This window comes from Stegodyphus dumicola, chromosome 11 (assembly GCF_044657685.1).
Source record: "Stegodyphus dumicola isolate Sdum_Otavi_A_Nest chromosome 11, ASM4465768v1".
Classification (NCBI taxonomy): Eukaryota; Metazoa; Arthropoda; class Arachnida; order Araneae; family Eresidae; genus Stegodyphus; species Stegodyphus dumicola.
Window position 1 is genome coordinate 106,716,769 of NC_140778.1, and position 20,305 is coordinate 106,737,073.

At 31.5% G+C, this 20,305-nt stretch overlaps 1 protein-coding gene across 1 annotated transcript in view; it reads right to left on the reverse strand.

Moving 5' to 3' along the window:
* LOC118190411 (uncharacterized) overlaps positions 1-20,305 on the reverse strand; it is a 161,034-nt gene that overhangs the window by 52,551 nt on the left and 88,178 nt on the right. Inside the window, exons 12-14 of the mRNA XM_085827050.1 lie at positions 12,189-12,278; positions 7,076-7,189; positions 271-390 (exon numbers count right to left, since the gene is read on the reverse strand). Of these exons, the coding sequence (XP_085683176.1) occupies positions 271-390; positions 7,076-7,189; positions 12,189-12,278 (324 nt within the window). The remainder of the gene's footprint in view (positions 1-270; positions 391-7,075; positions 7,190-12,188; positions 12,279-20,305) is intronic.

Below are 20,305 nucleotides of genomic sequence, written 5' to 3' on the forward strand. Positions count from 1 at the left end.
TGACATTCTAATGTTTTTCAGTGGTTCGATATTACAGCTTAATTATGCTAATTATTGGAGATGGGTAGGCTAAGACAGTCGTCTCCTTTAACTCAGATAAACGTCAGTCTGAACAGTCCTTGAGAGCCCAAATGGCCCATGGGTAAGATATCCCTGCTTTATGATATGCAAATATTATGGAAAGTGCAACAGACATGAGAAAGTCGATGTTAGGTATTCAATTAATATGAGTGGAGATGAAATAACAATGTGGGATGTAAGCATACTTACTTTCACATGTAATGCCATTTGATGCATACTTATAAATGCCAGTGCATTTACATTTCATCAAGTCATCTGTAAGTAACCTGCTAGCGCACAAGGTCTTTTTGAGGACACATTTACCCTTTTCTGTAAAGAGAAAATAAACATTTTAACTTAAAAAGTTAAGGAAATAAAATTTGCAGTGAAAGAAGCTGTAATAAACAAATATTTTTTCAAATAATTTTTTATTTTCTTAAACTGAAAAACAAAACTACATAAAATTAAAACTTCTGATCTGTTTTATAACATAAATTAACTTGTATGATTGTTAAGTGCCTTCGTGGTGCGAGTGCTTCGCATGTCTAGAAGACCTGAAGAAATAAGAAGATTTGAAGATCGAGTCGCGAAAAAGCATAATTGATTATTCACGTGTTTTTTTATTTCAAAAATAAAGAAAGAAAGAAAATAAATAAAATAAAATAAATAAATAAAAGTCTCTACAAACCACTCCAAAAAAGAAACGAAAGTATTACATCGTTGACTTTTTACCCAGTTTGGAGAATTTTCTTCGTGGTTTGCCCGTGGTACCGAACGCTTCGTTTTTAAGCAGATAGTTTAGAATAGTGACGAGTGTTTTCCCCATACTTTTTAAATGAAATGTCATGGCTATTTTATTACAATAATGGATATTCATTGAAAATAGAATTGGTGTGTGTTGGTGTATTTAATTATGGCAAAGCACACGAGGGCTATCTGCCTAAGGGGAGGGATACCTTCGTGGAGGACTTTCTAAGGGAAACTGGCTCGTATACACGTTGCACATGGGAAAAACCACGAAAACGACCATGCAGCCAGCCCGTTTGCGGGATTCGAACCTCGGACCGAACTACCAGTGTTCAGCGACTTTACCGCTCGGCCGCTGGTGGGCCATATTAAAAAATAGAAATTTATGTTTATATCTTTCCAAGGTACATTATTCATCGTATCCACTTTTTTACGTCAAAATGTCATAGAGGTAACGATATCGAACTTAAGTGAAAAATTTTTATTTGGGCAGAAAAGTGCAAAAATGACGTAATTAAATGATGATTGATATGTGACTGAAAGGATGATTGATATGTGACTCGACACATATCAATCATCCTTTCAGTCACATATCATTTAATATCAGTGAGTTTCTTTATCTTACTTAGTTTGTCACTGCGAGAATAATAATTTCCCTTTCGTGAGTGGTAATAAATAAGTTCTTTGAAAGACTTAAAGAGAATATATGCAGCAGCATTACGACTAACTCAGAAATACGTAGAAGGATTAGCATTAGTAAACTAGCATGTAATAAACTAGAATGTAAAATATTCATGTTTTTTGAAATTGAAGAAACACATTTTAAAGGTACTTGCAGCTAGTAACACGGATTCATGCGTTGTAAAGGATTCTCATAATAATGAAGAACTTCTGCATTTCAAGAAATTCCTGCCCACTTTAACAAAGCGAAAACTGATAAAATTTAAGCAATATGTGATCGAATTAAGGAAAAAAAAGAAAGTATGATTTTAATCAGATCAGAAGTGTTGATGAAGCAGAATCCATTTGACATGTCCCGAAATCACATTGCTAGTATTATAAACGCCCACCAGGTGGTGATAATAGTAATAATAGTATTAAAAATGTTAAAAAATCAAGATTATAAGTAGGGGCGGTGTATTTGTCACCTGGTACCAAGTTTGTTATTGGAAGAAAACGAAGTACACGAGGGCTGTTATTTGGGCAGGTAAGGATGGCTTCTAGTAAGGATTCTGATAAGGATGACTTCTGGAGGGCGTTTCTAACGAAACTTGGCTTGTAGTCATATTACACGTGGTGAAAACTACGAAAAACACACATACAAATGACTTGTTTGCCTTGATTCAGATCTTAGGCAAACTACCAGTATTCAGCGGTCTTAACCACTGTATCACTGTCCCCTAGTACTAGGGGACAACACTGTACCACTGTTGTCCCCTAGTGCAATCTATGCATCTCGTAAATTTTACCGCCTTGTATCTTTCTAAATTCTAAATATTGTACCGCCCTTAAACTCTGCCATCCGGTACAGCCGCACTGTTTGTGGTTTTTGCATGAAGCAACACATAACTGTTACGTTCTGCATCACTGTAACAAAGTTATCACTCTATTTAACTCTAAATCAAAATAACGAATCCCCAACTATCAATCTAAATCAAAAACAAAGAAGTAAGCAACAAAGTTAACAATATATTTAACTATAAATCAAAACACCGCATCAAAGAGTAAAATTTCTTCCCAAAACTCTTATTGCGGGTGAGTGGAACAAAAAAAAAATGGATAGATGATGGCAGAGCTTTTGGAAGCCTGAATTAGACGGCATGAAACTCCTCGTAGTTTTCTTGTACTTAAGGCAATTTACGGATATTTTTTGAAAAGATCAAGAATAAAATTGTACTAACGGATAGTAACAATGATTTTGATTTGTGGTGGTCTAATTAGCCAATTACAGCCATTCAGCTTTTCAGTAGTAAAACTATTTAAAAACCATTTGAGAAAAGATTATGAATCTTGCCTAAGCGCAACAGACAATTTTATTTTAGCATATTCAGAAAATATATAAATAAACTAATAGAAACCTGGAAGGTTTCAGATTTTTAGCGGTCGTCCAAAAGGGTTCGTTAAGGTTCTTTTTTTACGCTTTCGCTGAGCTCGCAGTCTACAAGTCTGCTGTTACATTCGTTCCTACTAACACCCCATTTTTCTGTCTTTTTAGCTTTAATGTTAAGCATAATATTCTTCGCCCTTATGCCACTTGCAATTTAACAGCAAAATTACAAAAATGTTACAAGCAGTACAAAAGCATAAGTTTAGCATTTGGTAGCGTTAAATGTTGGCATGCATTTTCTATTTTTTTATCTTTTTCATTCCATCATATCAATGTTCGGTTTTCTTGTTAAGTTGGCTTTCCAAACTTTTTTGTCTTTTCATTATTAACGTTTTGTGTGTTGACTTTATTCATCAAGTATCCCGTTCTTTGTGCTTATGTCACATAAAATTCAATTTAACCGTAAAATCACAAAATATTTAAAAACAGCGTATCCTTAGAATTTCTGATAGACATTCTCGCGCTCTGGAGAGAAAAATGTTTCATTCTGTACTGTGTTGCCACTGCTGGCTTTGAAATCATTCATTCTGTTAATCAAAAATTCGTTAAACTTTTACAAAATAGGTTGTAGTCAATAAAATAAATCCGAAAATCAAAACTGAGCTTTCAGTTGTCTATATTCAGGTAGAGGATCACGTCGTTCAAAATTCGATAGCTCTAGGTACCGTTGTTTTATCACAGTGCGAGAAACGTACGTAGATTTATGCACAATCTTCATTATTTAATTTCTTTAAATAAAATACAGGGCGATAATATTTGATGGAAACAATCTGAAATGTGATACGCCTTTTATAGTGATTCAACGCAAAATGCCGTTTCGAAACTAATATGCCGTTCAGTACTAAAGCCTGTTTTAGGTTAATAATTGTTGGCATCATTACATTCGTAAATTGGATAAAAGATCAGTTCTTGTAAGAATAACTCAGCAATCATTTAAAAAAATCCTGCATCATTAATGTCCTACGAAACTCGGAAGATTATGTGTTAGCAAACCATTAAAATGGCTCAAATGAAACTGATATTGAATCTGAGGTCGACTATGATGACGGTAGACTAAGAATGGACTGAATGACATTGAATTAAAAATAAAAAGGAAGTAGCAGCTGAATAATGTGTAAGCTTATTGTAATTAAATTGAGTTCAGCTGTCATAACACTACTTCTTTCACGCAATTTAGAGTTGAATTAGTCCAAAGGGGTAATTTGCCAAGAAGGACTATTAATTTCGTTTTGCCATTTTGCCTTGATTCACTGCAAGCGTTGTTTCACTTTTCAAATTGTTGCCACCTTAAAGAAATTTGAATAATGAAGAATCTGCATAAATCTATGCACATTTCTCGCATTGTGATAAAACAAAGGTATTTAGAGCCATCTAATTTGGAATAACGTAATCCTCCTGCGAATATGGGCATCTGGAAGCCCAAATTTGAAATTTAGAATTTGTTTTATTATCGATTTCATATTTTGTGAACCTTAACGAATTTTTGATTAACAAACTCGAGGATTTCAAAGCGAGCAATGGCAACTTTGTACAGAAAAAACACTTTTATCTCCAGCTCGCGAGACTGTATATCGGAAATTCTAAAGATATACTCATTTTAAAATTATTTTGCAAATATTGCTCTTTAACTGAATTTTATGGTTTAAGTGCAAAGAAAATGACATTTAATAACACTCCAAATGTTAAAAAAAGGCCCTTTTGTGTGTAATTTCAAATCTGGAACCTTTCAGATTTTTTTTTACTTATTTAAATTTCAAAGAAAGGTAATTTTTTTTTTAATTCGTGAAACCGAAGTGAAGTGATTTGTTTTTCTATCTGAAAACTATGATCTTTGCATTCATATCACATACACACACATTCGACTTTTCAGAGAAAACTGTTGAAGCATAGAAAACATTTCATGTAAAATTCATTTTCGCTATATGTATTTGTGAACTTAGTAGATTCTTCCATTTTTATAATTAAATAATCAAGACCCTATAATGTATAAAGGAATACAATGTCATGAGTAATACATTATTGCAAATTATTATTATTATGCAAATACATAAGCAGAAATTATAAGATGGACTGAAATTTATTTTTTGTTTTCTTTCAGCGATTATAATTAACTCTTGTGTTTATAATTAAAAATACATAAAAACACGTAAACTCCATTATATAAAAATCAATGTATGATGGGAAAGCTAAATATGTTAGATAACTGTTTTGGCATTTATTTAACGTTTTAGTAACGTTTAGTTTTTATTAACGTTTAGTAATAGTATAAAATTTTAATAATTGATACGGCCTTTTCTCTAAAAGTACAAAATCCTTTCCTGCCAAAATTGGAGAATGAGGAAAACAGAAAGAATATAATTGCAATCCTTGGCAATTCTTGCCTCTGCGCAAAATATAAAATCTTCATCTTCGCGCATAGCGAATCATCAGGTAATTGCTATTTGGCAAAGCATAAGACCTTTAATTAATTTTTAAACCCTAATTAGTTTGTTAGGAGTTAACAAACTGATGGATTTAAAAGCAATGCTTTATCACTGCGTGAAAGGAAATAACTTTAATTCATCTTTCAAATCCAATCAGTCTGCGATTGATTTAACAAATTGAGCAATTAAAAAGTAATAAACGCAGTTATCAGTAATTCAATCTTTACTTTAGTCATTTAACAATATATTAAATTGATATAATACATATTATATTTAATTTATCCCAAACTGCTATCAACATTTAAAGCTTTTTTTATACCTATAATGCCATATGTCACGTAGCTGATAGAGCATCTTTTTTTAAAAGTTTCATAATGCTTTGCAATTTTAACTTTTTTAATGTGAACAACTTTTTCTTATAAATATTAGACTGTAATGTAAAGTTTTCAAATTGTTCTTTTCTTTTCCCCTTTTACAATTTGTGACTGATTAACAAATTGAGCAGTTTCAAAACAATGAACGCGTAAACAATTTAAATCTTTACTTTACTCATTTAATAATGTATTAAATTGATGTAACACATATTTAATTTATCGCAAACGAATTAATATTTTCTATCAATATTTAAAGCTTTTTTTTTAAAAAAAAAGATACTTACAATGTCATATGTCACGTAGCCGTTAAAGCTTCTTCTTTTTTTTTTTTTTTTTTTTTTTTTACAGATTTTTAATGATTTACAATTCAATTTTTTTAACGTCAACGAATTTTTTTTCAATAATGTACTGAAGTTTTAAATTTTCAAGTGGTTCTTTTCTTTTCTTTTTCTACAATCTGTGGCTCATTAACAAATTGAGCAGTTTAAAAGTAATAAACTCAGTTGTTAATAATTTAAATCTTTACTCTTTTACGCAAACGAATTAAGAACAGATATTAAGAGTTTGAAGCTTTTTTTTAAAAAAAAAAAAGATTCTTACAATTTCTTACAATGCCATATGCCATGTATCATACTTTTTTAAAGTTTTGTAATGCTTTGCAATTTTAATTTTTTGTAATGTCACCAATCGTTTTTATAAATATTGGACTATAAATTATAGTTTTCAAATTGTTCTTTTCTTTTCCCTTTCTACAATCTGCTATTGATTAACAAATTGAGCAATTTCAAAATAATAAACGCAGTTGTTAATAATTTAAATTTTTAATCTTTTAATAATGTATTAAATTGATGTAATACATATTATATTTAATTTATCGCAAACGAATTAATAACTGCTATCAACATGTGAAGCTTTTTTTAAGAAAAGATACTTATAATGCCATATGTAAGGTAATTGTTATAGCATTTTTTTAGAAGTTTTTATAAAGCTTTACAATTCAGTTTTTTTAATGTCAAAGGTATTTCTAAATATTGGACGGTAATTTAAAATTTTAAAATTGTTGTTTTCTTTTTTCTTTCTAATTATTTTTAATTTTCATTAAAAATTGAAAAAAATGCGAAATTTAAGAAACTGGAAGTAAATTCCAATGTGTTAATGAAGTAATTAAGATGGTAGTTATGTGTGTGTGTGTGTGTGATTATGGCAAAGCCTCGAGGGCTATCTGCCTAAGAGGAGGGATGCCTTCGTGGAGGACTTTCTAAGGGAAACTGGCTCGTATACACGTTACACATGGGGAAAAAGATGGTAGTTATGAAAAAGAATCAGAGAATATATTTCAATAATCAAATGCTTTTTATATTTACCTGTATTATACACGCTAAATGTAGTATTGCAGCTGCACCCTTGTTTATCTCCATTTTTTATGCACCATCCAAGTCCACACTCGTTGCTGCAACGATTTTTTTCCTCTTTCGCTTCTGTAGAAAAAAAAAAAAAAAAAAAAAAAAAAAGAGTTAATTTATACATAAAAAGATCACGTTATGTACTTTCTCATGAAAAACAAAATTTATATTAGTTACAAATCTATAAAACTATCACAATAATATAAAATACAAAATAAATTTAAGAATTTCAAAGTAATCATTTGATGTAGGAAGTAGTTTAAGCAATCCATTGATATAGATGCATCTTCCTATCTATCTCCTCTTGTTATAAATCTTAGCAACAATGTTCACAACCTTTTGAGACAAATTCTGTTTTTCCCTCTTAAAGTTATGTTGTTACAAAATATCAGGCAAGTTACTAAATAAATAAATCAATTTGTAAAATTTCGTTTACAGGCATTCCCATAAATTTTAAACAATCAGCTGGGAAACAAAATATACTATTAGATTTATATACAGCGTTGTTCTAACATGGGTATTCTGATAAAAAGCGAACGTTTTCGGAGATGGTATACCTCTTTTATCTTTCATATTTCGATTCAAATTGTGCCCAAGTGCCAAGTTTTGTAAAATTCGCACTAGTAGTTAACAAATTAGCTTTCAAAATTTTAATACCTCAATATTAATCGAATTTGGTACATATTGTAATATTTTGCTATTTAATAAATAACTATATTTATTATTGAAGTGGCAACGCCATATTTGTATGACGTAACCGTTGCTCAGCAACGTAATAAATTGTTTAACATAGAATTCTGAAGTTTTACAAACCAGGAGATGCATGAAAAATTTATAACTAAAAGTCTGTATTCAAATTATCTATCTCCGTAAACTAAAAATAAAATTTATGTTTTTATAAGAAGATATCTGTTATTTTTTTAATTACTGCAAAATACAGTATAGTCTTATAAAATTGGAGGTTCACCGAGATCCTAGAAATTTAGGAGTGCAATTATCAATTTCGATGGTGTTGGTCTAATCGCAGAAAGCTTCTCAATTTTTTAGAACAAGTTTGCTAGTAACAATTGCCGAGTTTGTTTATTTCTAGGTGAAATGGATGTCAGAAGTCTGTCATTTTAAAGCCAGATTTTGACGCAAATCCTTTAAAGGTTTCCAAAACTTGCGTTCGAGAAAAGAACTGTCGGAAAAGGATATTGCTGATCTCCGAATATAAGATTAACTTTTGGTTTCATAAATTTTTTTTATTGAATTTAAGCATTTCATTTCAGAATTATATTTAAATAGTGTAAGTTTTTGTGTAAAATAACTGATACTAAAATTTTTAGCGTAAATTATAATTGATATTTGTGGTAAAAAAGTATTTAAAATTATTATTTAGCCTTTACTGTTATTTGTATTGAATTTTTATGTTAATAATTGATATGTGTAAGCCATCCCGGCATTTATAAAAAACAAAAAAGAACTGCTAGCTGAGTTTTTGAATTTGTTGCCAAGCAATAAGTAGTAACGTCAAACTAACGTAGTGTGATTTGATTATACTGCAAAATACGTTACAGTCCTATAATTTTATAAGACTGTAATGTATATTGTAGTAATTGACAAAATAACAGATAATCTTCTTAGTAAAACATAAATTTTATTTTGAGTTAACGGAGATAGATAATTTGAATACAGACTTTTAGTTACAAATTTTTCATGCATCTCTTAGCTGGTAAAACTTCAGAATTCTATTTTAAACAATTTCTTACGTTGCTGAGCAACGGTTACAGCATACAAATATGTTGTTGCTATTTCAATAATAAATATAGTTATTTATTAAATAGCAAAACATTATAATATTTTATTAATATCTTTTTACTTCCTTGTACGAAGTAAAAAGGAAGTATTGTAATCGCAAAAAGTTTCAGGCAGCATATTTCAACGAAAATATCCATTTTAACCCCTATCGAATGCAATTTAACGATGTTTCTGCGTGACATCTGTACGTAAGGACAGAATAAAATACTCTTTTCCTTCAAAAAAATTATAAAACTGCTTTAAAATTAGTTCTGAAGAGAAATTTTCGTGGCGTCTGTACGAACGTATGTACGTACGTGCATACGTACGTACGTATCTCGCATAACTCAAAAACGAGTAGCCTCAGAACGTTGAAATTTTGTAAATAGGACTGCTATAACATGTAGATGTGAACTTCGTATTTTGGTTGCAATCGGCCGCACCAAACGTATATAAATATATTTATATTATATATACACTCTGTTACCCGGCTCAGTGATCTCAGTTTCTTTACTCTTATATGGTTGTAAATTGTACATTTTTTGCTTTAAAAGTGATTGTATTATGTTGTTTTTATCTTCCGGTTAAGGTTTTTATGTCTTTAGTAAATCTGTATGCAATATTTTTAGAATTATTAACAATTTTAATGTTGTCTATGTGCCGCTAAGCCTTTTTTTAATGGCGGCCATTGATGTTTACATTTGAAACAGCAGACTACTAGGTTTGTTGCCAATCTAGAGAAACTTAGCTTCGCAACAACAAAGATAACGCATTCATTTAATATTGCTAATTAAATCATGCTTAATTCTTTCTGGAATTTTTTCGAGGAAATAAACGTTTAATATTTACTTCGTAATTTATAATATAGATATTTTAAGTTTTTATGTATTTTTACCTTCTCGGGAAGTGAGAACTGAATAAATTAAATGAGAAATACTCAATAGTCTGTGAAAAACTGTTTCTTTTTTGTTTTGTTTGCTTAATTTCTTTTATACATTATTCTAGCTTTATTATAGTATTTGAACAGAACATGTGGCGATGATTAGATAATTCTATTCTTTAAATGATATAAATTTTATGCATTATGAGTTATAATATGAACGAAATATATAAGCTAACTGTTATATAATTATTGGATTATATAACAGTTATATTAACTTAGTTTCCGTTATATAATTATTATATAAGTTAACTGATATATAATTATTAATACTCTTAAGTGAATCTAGTGCCAGAGTGTCGCTATGGTAAACAAATACTAGAATGAATTTTAAAGAATGCATTTAATCTATTGTGGTTTATGCACTGTCGGCGAAGTAGATTTAATTCAATCCAATAAGTTTAAATGAAATGCAAGAAAAATGCGTATAATTTAATATTCCGTACAAGGAAGTCATGTGGTGTACACATCAGATTTTTTTATTAAACTTACTTGATTCGTTCTTTCACAAATCGAAATTTAAGATCAATCTAGGTAACATTCGCAGGTATTTTCTGATTTATTTTTTTATATTTGTGTTTTTTATAAAATTACCAAAACATGTTTGAATAAAAACCTATAAAATTCTTACCATCATCTTAAAAAATAGATGTATCTCTAGGCGTACCTTTAAAAAATTAGAGATTTTATTCAAAATTTCCCAAGAAATACGCGAATTCAAAGACAAATTTGCGTATTTCGAATCAGTTACATACAAAGAAAAACATATTTAATAAAACTGCAAATTTTCTTGGACCCTGGAAAAGTTAAAAGAAGGTAAGAACTTTCTCAACGTAGCTAGACTTTAACTGATTTATCAAAGAACCCTAATTTTATCAAACTTTTCTTTGGTTAATCTGCAATTCACTTTCAATGTACATCGGATGTAAGAACAAAAATAACAACAAAAGGTTCGCAATTAAAATTTCTAAAAATTTGCAGCTATGATAGATTTCCAATTTTTGAATTAAAAGGATAAAAATTAGCAAAATGGTCTGTTTAAAATTATTTTTATAATAAAGATATAATTCTAATCCATAAAACCTGATATTAATACCATATATGTTTTAACATTTGTTCTAAAATATTCGTATTCTTTTTTACATTTAATAATTATTTTTCAACAAGATACTGTTATTATTTTATGCCTTCTCATATTTCATAAATAGTTTTACGGAGAATATGTTGATTAGCCTGTTCTTTTAAATATTTCATATTTCCCACACATAGCCTCTAAAAGCTCTTATATAATCAGTACATGTTTTAAACATCTCTTTGTATAATAAACAACAACAATAAATATATACTGCTTTTATTTAAGATTCTCATGATACTTAAAAAGCAAGGTTTACGGATTAATTATAAACAAAACACAATAATTATGCAGAATGGTTTTTAAAAACGTGTTATTCTTTTTTATTGACACTAAAAATATTTCATAAATAGTTTTACGGAGAATATGTTGATTAGCCTGTTCTTTTAAATATTTCATATTTCCCACACATAGCCTCTAAAAGCTCTTATATAATCAGTACATGTTTTAAACATCTGTTTGTATAATAAACAACAACAAAAAAAATATATATACTGCTTTTATTTAAGATTCTCATAATATTTAAAAAGCAAGGTTTACGGATTAATTATAAACAAAACACAATATTTATGCAGAATGGTTTTTAAAAACGTGTTATTCTTTTTTATTGACACTAAAAATGACAAATTGTTACATATCTTTGTATTTTTTCCTACCCGTCTAAAAATTCCTGAATTAAAGCATTGCGAAATTATTGCTGTTCATAAAATTGCATTGTATTGCAAATGAAATAATTTTGAAAAAATTCGAGTTATATTGTTGTAGAAACATTAGGTTGAAACATTGGGTTGATATTGTTGTAGAAACATTAGGTTGAAGCAGCAAGATGAAAAATGAGCAATCGCCTTTGCCGGGAATCGAACCACAGACCTCTGAAGTACGAGCTCAGTGTGCTGACCACTACACCACGAAGGCTTGCCAAGAAGGTGGGAGAAATATCTTATATTGTAATTCTGAAAATACGCAAACATCTGGATTGGTTTTTCTTTTGTGTATGTGTATTTCATTACTTCTCCAAGTCATTATTGCATAGGATATTAAAGTAGGTTTAATTGTTTGGCTTTTAAGAAATATAAATAGAGAGTTTCTCTTATTGTTGAAAAGGGACCTCTTTAATGCGATTTTTAATATATTTTTAAATTATTAATTTGCTTTTGAAAGCATTTTTAATGTAGCTGTACCCCTCAAAAAATATGAATTCCGTATTTTAAAGTTGCTCTTACCACAATCTTCACTTCCTTTTTTCTTCTGCATGTTAGAGGGGCAATCATCTTTACAACTTTTGCGATCACCAAGAAGAAAGCAACTTGTATCTACAAAAGAAATTTAAATTTAAATGTAAAAGTCATAGTTTATTAATCTACTTTTTGAAAAATTAAAAATGATAGATAAGAAATGAGAGCACTTAAAACAGTTAATTATTATGTGCGAGAGAGAAAAAAAGATATAATTACTCAAGGCGTTACATTTTTTTATTCGATAAATTGTGAATGATGTTTACAATACATTCTCTTGCAGCTGAAGTGAAAATAATAACACCGTTCATATAACATGTTAAGAGCTTTAAAAAATTACATATAATATCGGAGACTGGACAGTATTTCGAGCAAATTAAGGTCAAAAGAAAGAAAAGGGGAAACTATAAAATCTTTGAAATATGTCGTATTTTCCAATCCTTCTGTGAATAAATGATTTCTATGCAACGTGACGCAGTAAGGCAAAATATCAACCTAGTGTCCTATTATGAAATTAATCTCTTCGTCATCCGTAACGCGTCTAGTGCGTTCAAGTGAAACTTCCGTAGGGCGGCGGTAACGCGTCTCAAGCGTTCTTCTACATTTTAAAACTTTTAAACGTTTAAAACGGTTTCTAAATGTTTACTTGTTTGAGTTTTTATTTTTGCTTGTTCTACACTGGTTATCATAAATTAAGGAAAAATCACAAAATCACGATTACTAAAAAAGTTACATGTAGAATTTTATGAAACTTACCCACAATATACAACACATAGTAAGGTATCAAATAACATAAATATAAATTATCAGACAATTATGGTAGCATAGAAATTAGCACATGTGAACAAATGAACAAATCGAATGTGTCAGTTTGCTATAGGAAAAGTACCTTCAATATGGAATATGCTCGCCTCTAGAAGGAAAACAACACATACAGCGATGCATGATGCTTTCAATTATGCGGTCTATCAGTTCCATAGGAAGCGAGAGCCATTTCTCTTGCAAAGCAGTTGCAAGCGCGGCAAGGGTCTGAGGGGGAGGATCGAGAGCAGTTAGACATCTGTATAAAACATCCCAAACGTGCTCGATTGGGTTCAAGTCCGGGGATCGAGCTGGCCACTTCATGCGCATAATTGTTTCCTGTTGAAGATAATCATTTACGATGCGAGCCCTGTGTGGTCTTGCGTTATCGTCCTGTAACAGGAAAGCATCACCTATTGCCCCGGCACATGGGCGCACATAAGCATCAAGGATGTCATCTCTATAAGCCGGAGCATTCGCGATTTCCGTTGGAAAGACATGGAGGTCTGTGCGTCCATCCAAAGACAGACAAACACCTCCCAAACACAGACACTGCCTCTTCCGTATTCATCTCTTTCACGGATATTTGATAGATGATAACGGGTTCCAGGTTCTCTACATATCAAATAACGCCTACTATCGCTTTCTAGACTAAACCTGGACTCATCCGTAAAGAGAATCGTCCTCCACTGATCAGGCGTCCAGTGGACATGTTGTCGTGCCTACTGTAAACGGTCCGTCCTATGGCATGACGTGAGCGGCACGCAAATGGCTGCTCGTCTCGCATGCAGACTATCTTCATGAAGCCTTTTACGCGCAGTTCACGTTGACACGAACCTTCCGGTGGCTGCAGCAAGGGAGGATCTAAGAAGAGTCGGAGTAGCGGTTCTATTCATGCGTGCACATAATGTCAAATATCGGTCATCGGTGCTCGTCGTAGCAGTTGGCCGTCCTTGGCTGAACCTCCTAGATGCCGAATCTGTGGTTTGAAATTGCCTCCAAAGTCTATGAATCACAGAAGGACTCACATTTAGCCATCTGGCCACTTCTGTTTGACTTTGTCATGCCTCCAGTCTCCCAATGGCTCTCCATCGTAGTTTTGCAGGCAAATGATGGCTGGAAGTCATTGTTACAAATTGGCTATCTCATATTTCTGATGTCACTATCACAGTGAAATATGTGGGCTTGGTCTCAAACATGGATTTTATGCTCCTCGCAGATGACGTATTCCGACTGCAGCGCCACTAATTTGCATATAGCAGTTTTATTCAGCTACTCTTACTTGGCAACATATTCAAATTTTACACGGTTTGGCTTATTTTTGAGGAAGTTATCGCTATTTTTGTGATTTTTCCTTAATTTATGATAACCAATATAATACCTCCTAAAGGGTAGCACTAATCAGGCATTCTATTGCTAATTGAATTGTAATTGCTAATTGAATTCTAATGCTAATTGAATAATTTGTGAATATTCGCGTCATTTTACATAAGATACAAGACAGTGAGAGATGGCTTCAACGTCTACTCAGCAGAAAAAGAGAAAAATGAGGTTGTGAATTGGAAAGACAAGAAGGATATACGTTTGATGTGTACAGTCCATAATAACTTGATGAAATGTCACATGATGATGTTGGAACACGGAAAAGAACTGTAAAAAAACCAATAATTGTAAAAGATTAGAACAACAAAATGGGAGGAGTGGACCGCCTGGATCAGATGTTATCAAATTACCCTGCTGTTAGAAATAAGCAGAAATATTATTATTTTTCGATTATGCTTTATTTCCTTATAATTTTACTTAATATTAATTGACATTCATCTACTAAAGTTATGAGGTACAGAGAAAACAGCATTACACACTATGAAAAACAGACGGCCGCTGGGAGAAAATTTTCGCGGACAGGAGAGGACGGTGAAAGGGTTAATAAGCACCCATTACTAGTTATAACATTGTTTTGTGGATCTAGAGTTTACGTAAGTATATGAAGTAAGTACCAAATGTTTATGTCACCAATGAATGTTATGTACCCAAATATAAGCGTACATACGCTTTTGTATGTATGTAATTGTGTCTGTATGTCTTTGTTTATATGTAATTGTATCCATGCATCTCTAGTATTATCACATAACTTGGCACTGTATAGCTTAATATAATATACATCAATCACGCACTGAATAATCAAGTACCTAATGTGTGTATACCCAATAGCTATTGTGCACCCAAAATGTCTGTATATATGAATATGAATTTATGTTCGGTATACATGATAATGTAACTATGCATCTGCACATTTTATCCTGTAACACGACACCGTATCGCAAAAATCAAACTAAGGTCCCGCTCTAAAATTAATTACACCCATTATCTGTTCAGTATTGTATTAAGTACCTATTGTTAATGTATGTTAAAGTAGCACGTACCTAACGCCTGGGTACCCACTGATTACTGTGTAGCTAATATACGTGTATTAATATCTTTACAAAGGATACAGGTACACAGGTAAACAGGAAGGTACACAGGTTAATGTACCGAGGAAACAGCACAAATAATCCAGTAGCAAGACACTGTACTACACAGTACTAATCTAGGGTCTAACTTTTAATTCACTTTACTAATTATTTATTCTAGCATAACATTGTTCACCTAATGTTTCAGTATGTACACTGCTCAAAAAAAAAAAAAAAAAAAAAAAAAATGGGACAGTCCTATATCTCCCGATCTACTGGGCCGATTGACAAAATTCAAATTGCGTTCTTCATGTCTCGAAAGCGCGACTTAGGATATATATTAGATTTATATATAGCACTATTCTAACATAAGTATTTTGACACAAAATCGGACGTTTTCTGAAATAACATACCAATTTTTTTACATATTTCGATTCTACTACTCAAATTACGCCTAAATATGAAATTTTGTAAAATTTGGAGCGAAATTTACGGAGAAATTCACAAATTTATGTTGGCACTTTTTTGTCAGTTTGCGCCAAGAATACTTTACTTGGCGAACTTCTTAATATATGGCAACCTAGTTTCCTGTCCTGTGAGAGGAAAAAAAGTCACCATCGTTCCTTTTTTCCAAATAATATTCTTTATATTATATTTTTAATTATAACTTATTATTTTAAGTAATTTTTTATTTTTCGAATTTCATTTTAATTGTTTAAGTTGCATGGTTTTTTTTTTCGAGTAACTGTTTTAAAAATTTCTACTTACCTATTCGAACTGCGTAAATAAAGGTGCAGCATTTATTTTTTTTCAAATATTTAAATAAAAAAATTTTTTTTCTTTATATATATTTTTTGTCATAGTTATTATTTTAGGTAATTTTTAAATTCTTAACTTTTATTTTAATTGTTTGTGTTGCATTGTCTCTTCAGATAATTGTTTTAAAATTTTCTATTTATTCCTTCGAATTGAGCATTTTAAATATATTTATTAATATAAATTTTCCAGAATTTGATTCTATTTATTTAAATTGCGTTTCTTTCGGAGGAATACTTTGTAACCCAGACTACGATGCGTTTGAAAACTGCATATATTAAAAGAGAAAATACAGTAAAGCACGGTTAACACGCCTTTCAATGTTCCGTTCAGAAAAGATATATATAAATAAAAGAGACATTTAACTTAGGATTGCGACATTTTAACTTAGGATGACTTGCATACACTGCTTTAAACAGTTTTATCATTGTGCCCATTGCTTTACACAATTTTATCCTACATTTGGCTTCTTAAATGTTATTCATATTTTAGTCAAATATTTTATTTTTGAAATCGTAAAAATCAAATATCATAAGATTAAAAAGTTTTAAATTTAAAAAAAGATACAAATATTAAATTTTACCGTAAAATGTATTTTTTCTTCTCTTTTTCTTCAGGCATTCTACTTTATTCTTGCTCTTTTTCTTCATTCTACTTTATTCTTGCTCATTTTCTTTAGGCATTCCGCAAGTATATTAAAAAGTATCCAAATTTTCGAAATATCTTGATATTTCTGACAATCATTTTAAATAAAGTTATCGCCTTCCATTTCATAAAGGCCCACAAACGGCCGAGCGGTAAAGTCGCTGAACACTGATAGTTCACTCCGGGGTTCGAATCCCGGTAAACCGGCTGGTTGCATGGGCGTTTTCGTGGATTTTCTCATGTGTACCGTGTATGCCAGCTGATTTCCCTTAGAAAGTTCTTCACAAAGGCATCCTTCCTTTTAGGCAGATAGCCCTGCTTTGACGTAACTTAATAATTCAATTCAATCCATTTCATCAATATTTGGTCAGAGCCTTTATCAGTCTTTAGAGACTAAACATTTTGAAGGTATGAGATGAAAGGAAAGACTGGTTTCATCAAGAGGTTTTGGTTTATTTAATTATGACAAAGCACAATAGGGCTATCTGCCTAAGGGGAGGGATGCCTTCGTGGAGGATTTTCTAAGGGGAACTGGCTGGCATACACGTTGCACATGGGGAAAACCACGAAAATGCCCAAGCAGCCAGCCCGTTCGCGGGATTCGGACCTCGGACAGAACTACCAGCGTTCAGTGACTTTATCGCTCGGCCGCTTTTTCATCAGGAGGAAAAAAAAAAACATCTTTAGGTGACATCCACATACATCACTGGATAAACTCCTGAATCTTCAAATAATTCGAATGAGAAAATCATGGGATTCTCCATTTATGATACGATATGATGTTCTATAACGTAATTTAAATTTATACAACCATATAGTCTAAAGATATGATGTTCTATAACGTAATTTAAATTTATACAACCATATAGTCTAAAGATATAATGTTCTATAACGTAATTTAAATTTATACAACCATATAGTCTAAACCATATTGTCTTTTCTGTTAACCACAAGCTCAATTAATGGTATTTGCTGGTGTACACGTCCAAGTGTTTTTTCTTTGAACACCTAAATTCATTGAAGTATCCTGAAAGTATCTTCAAAAGCGTCCAACTTTTTGAAACATCTTGGTATGTCTGACAGCCAAATTTCCCTGCAAATTTTTGCTTACTTTTCTCCCTAATTTTCTTCTTTCCTTCTACAGTTATTTTCAGTGCACACACAAGAAAATTAAGATTTTTCGATTGCTAGACTTCCATAAATTTTGCTTTCTTGTCAATTTTTTAAAATATCAATTACATGAATTGTGTTTCAGCTGAAGACAGCTTTTCATTTTCTAGTCATTTTAACTATAAATAAAAAAAAAGCGAAGTCCAAAGGATAAATATTTTAATTAAAAGATTTTTGCTAAATGACAAAGAAATAAAACAGTCCAGCAGGGTTAATTCTGTACCACCGAGTGACCCGATTCTTATATCGGCTGAAACAATCTAAATCATATTAAAGATCATGTTTTTTTATACAATCTATAACACGAGAGAAAAATTAGCTTCTTAAAACATTCTTTCTAAGAGGATTAATATAAAAGATTATATTTATATATTTTTTTTAAAGCTGGGACTTGAACCAAACTGTAATATTTTTAAAGTTTAATTTACATGGTGGTTATAATTAAAGTTCCAATTTGAAATGGTCATAAAAGGAAAACTACCGTACCAAATGTTATCAAACTTGGGAATCGTGTAAAGGAGGTTATGAGAATTTATTTTCAGCGAGGAAAAAAAAGTTAAAAAAACTCATCACCAGGGGGAAAATGACGCTGTATACAAGATTCTTAAATGAAATAAGACACGAAAACATCTGCTTAAAATGTGTTTAATATTTTCCGAAACGTGTTACAAAGCATGTTCAATGTAGCGTCTAGCATTTTCCGAAAGCAAGTTAAATCCTGTTACTGCATTCTCAACAGCAGCTCTTAGCATATCGGGAGGAATGTTACGGACATGTCAGTGTTTAACATTTTTCATTTCTGCCAAATTGTTCAGATTATCACCATAAACAGTGCTTTTGAGAAAACCCCATAGCTAAAAGTCACAGAGGTTGAGGTCTGGTGGGAAGAGGGGAAGTGTTGGCGTATAAGACGTTCATTCGTGAAATGTTGCCTAAGTAACTGTGCGACACACGTGAGGTGGGGCCCAGCCGTGCATAAAAATCGTAGTATCTAAAATGCCACGTTACTGCAGTTCATGTATCACGAAACATTTTAACATTGACTCTAAATGAGCTGCAATCACAGTAGTCCAGCTGTCGACTGTTCTTCAGAGAAAAATGGTTCAGTTATAAAACTAGCTGTCATTCCACACCAAACGGTGTGGAATGACTGCTATGCAATCGAATGCAGTAGGAGAATGCAATGGAACTAGATAGATAACACGAGGGATTTTTTTGGCCCAAATCGATTAAAAGCGTTTTGAATCAGTATCTTCATGTTTTAGGGCCGAATTCAGGCTTCAAAAATTACAAATTAGCGATCTGTAAAAAAACGATTTCCAGATTGTACGCACTTGTGCGAGTGATTTGCGATCTCACATTTTCTAATCGCTAATTCGTGGTTTTCACGGACGAATTTCTCACTTACACGGATGGCGCACTCGACGTTTATCGAATTTAACGCCTTAAAATGGTAATTTTCTTACTTCAAAATTTCTTAAGGGTATGCAACATATTAAACCCGTGTAACAAAAGGTTAAGTTAGATTCCGACCCATATTTCGTTTAAAAATATTGCATACAGCGCCATTTTCCCCCTCGTGGTGAGGTTTGGAACTTCCTTTTTTCGCGGAAAATAAATTCCTATGATCTCTTTTACATGATTACCAGGTTTGATAACATTTGATCCAGTAGTTTTTGTTTTATGACCGTTTCAATGTGGAACTTTAATTATAAACACCCTGTATATTATTAAATTTTAATTGAAGCTATGCGTTATATGTATACCATGCGTAAGATTTCCGCTTTTATAGAAAAAATAAAGAATCGAAGCAAATATACTTAGGATAATGGAACAAAACTGAAAAAAATTCCCCTCCCTCCGAAAATAAAATATTGAAGCTTCGACCTTGAATTTATTGGATTATCGAAATATTCAATATGACCTATTTTCTAAGTCCTAGTTCCGACAACAATTCTGTCAAAAATTCCGAATTACTTAAGCTGATGTAAAAGATTTAATATATATTCACTGTATCTTAGTAAAAATAGATTATAGAATTTACGCTGATGCAACTTTTTGTCTGACTACACAACATGTAATGGAAGAGAAGGCTTGTAGAGATCTGTTTTTGACATGCCTCTAAAAGTAGATGTCATACTCCTTTTGTCTCTTCAATGGCAAAAACTTTCCTTTGAGAGGCAACTTTAGTTTTGGGAAAGGAAAAAAATCACAAGAAGACAA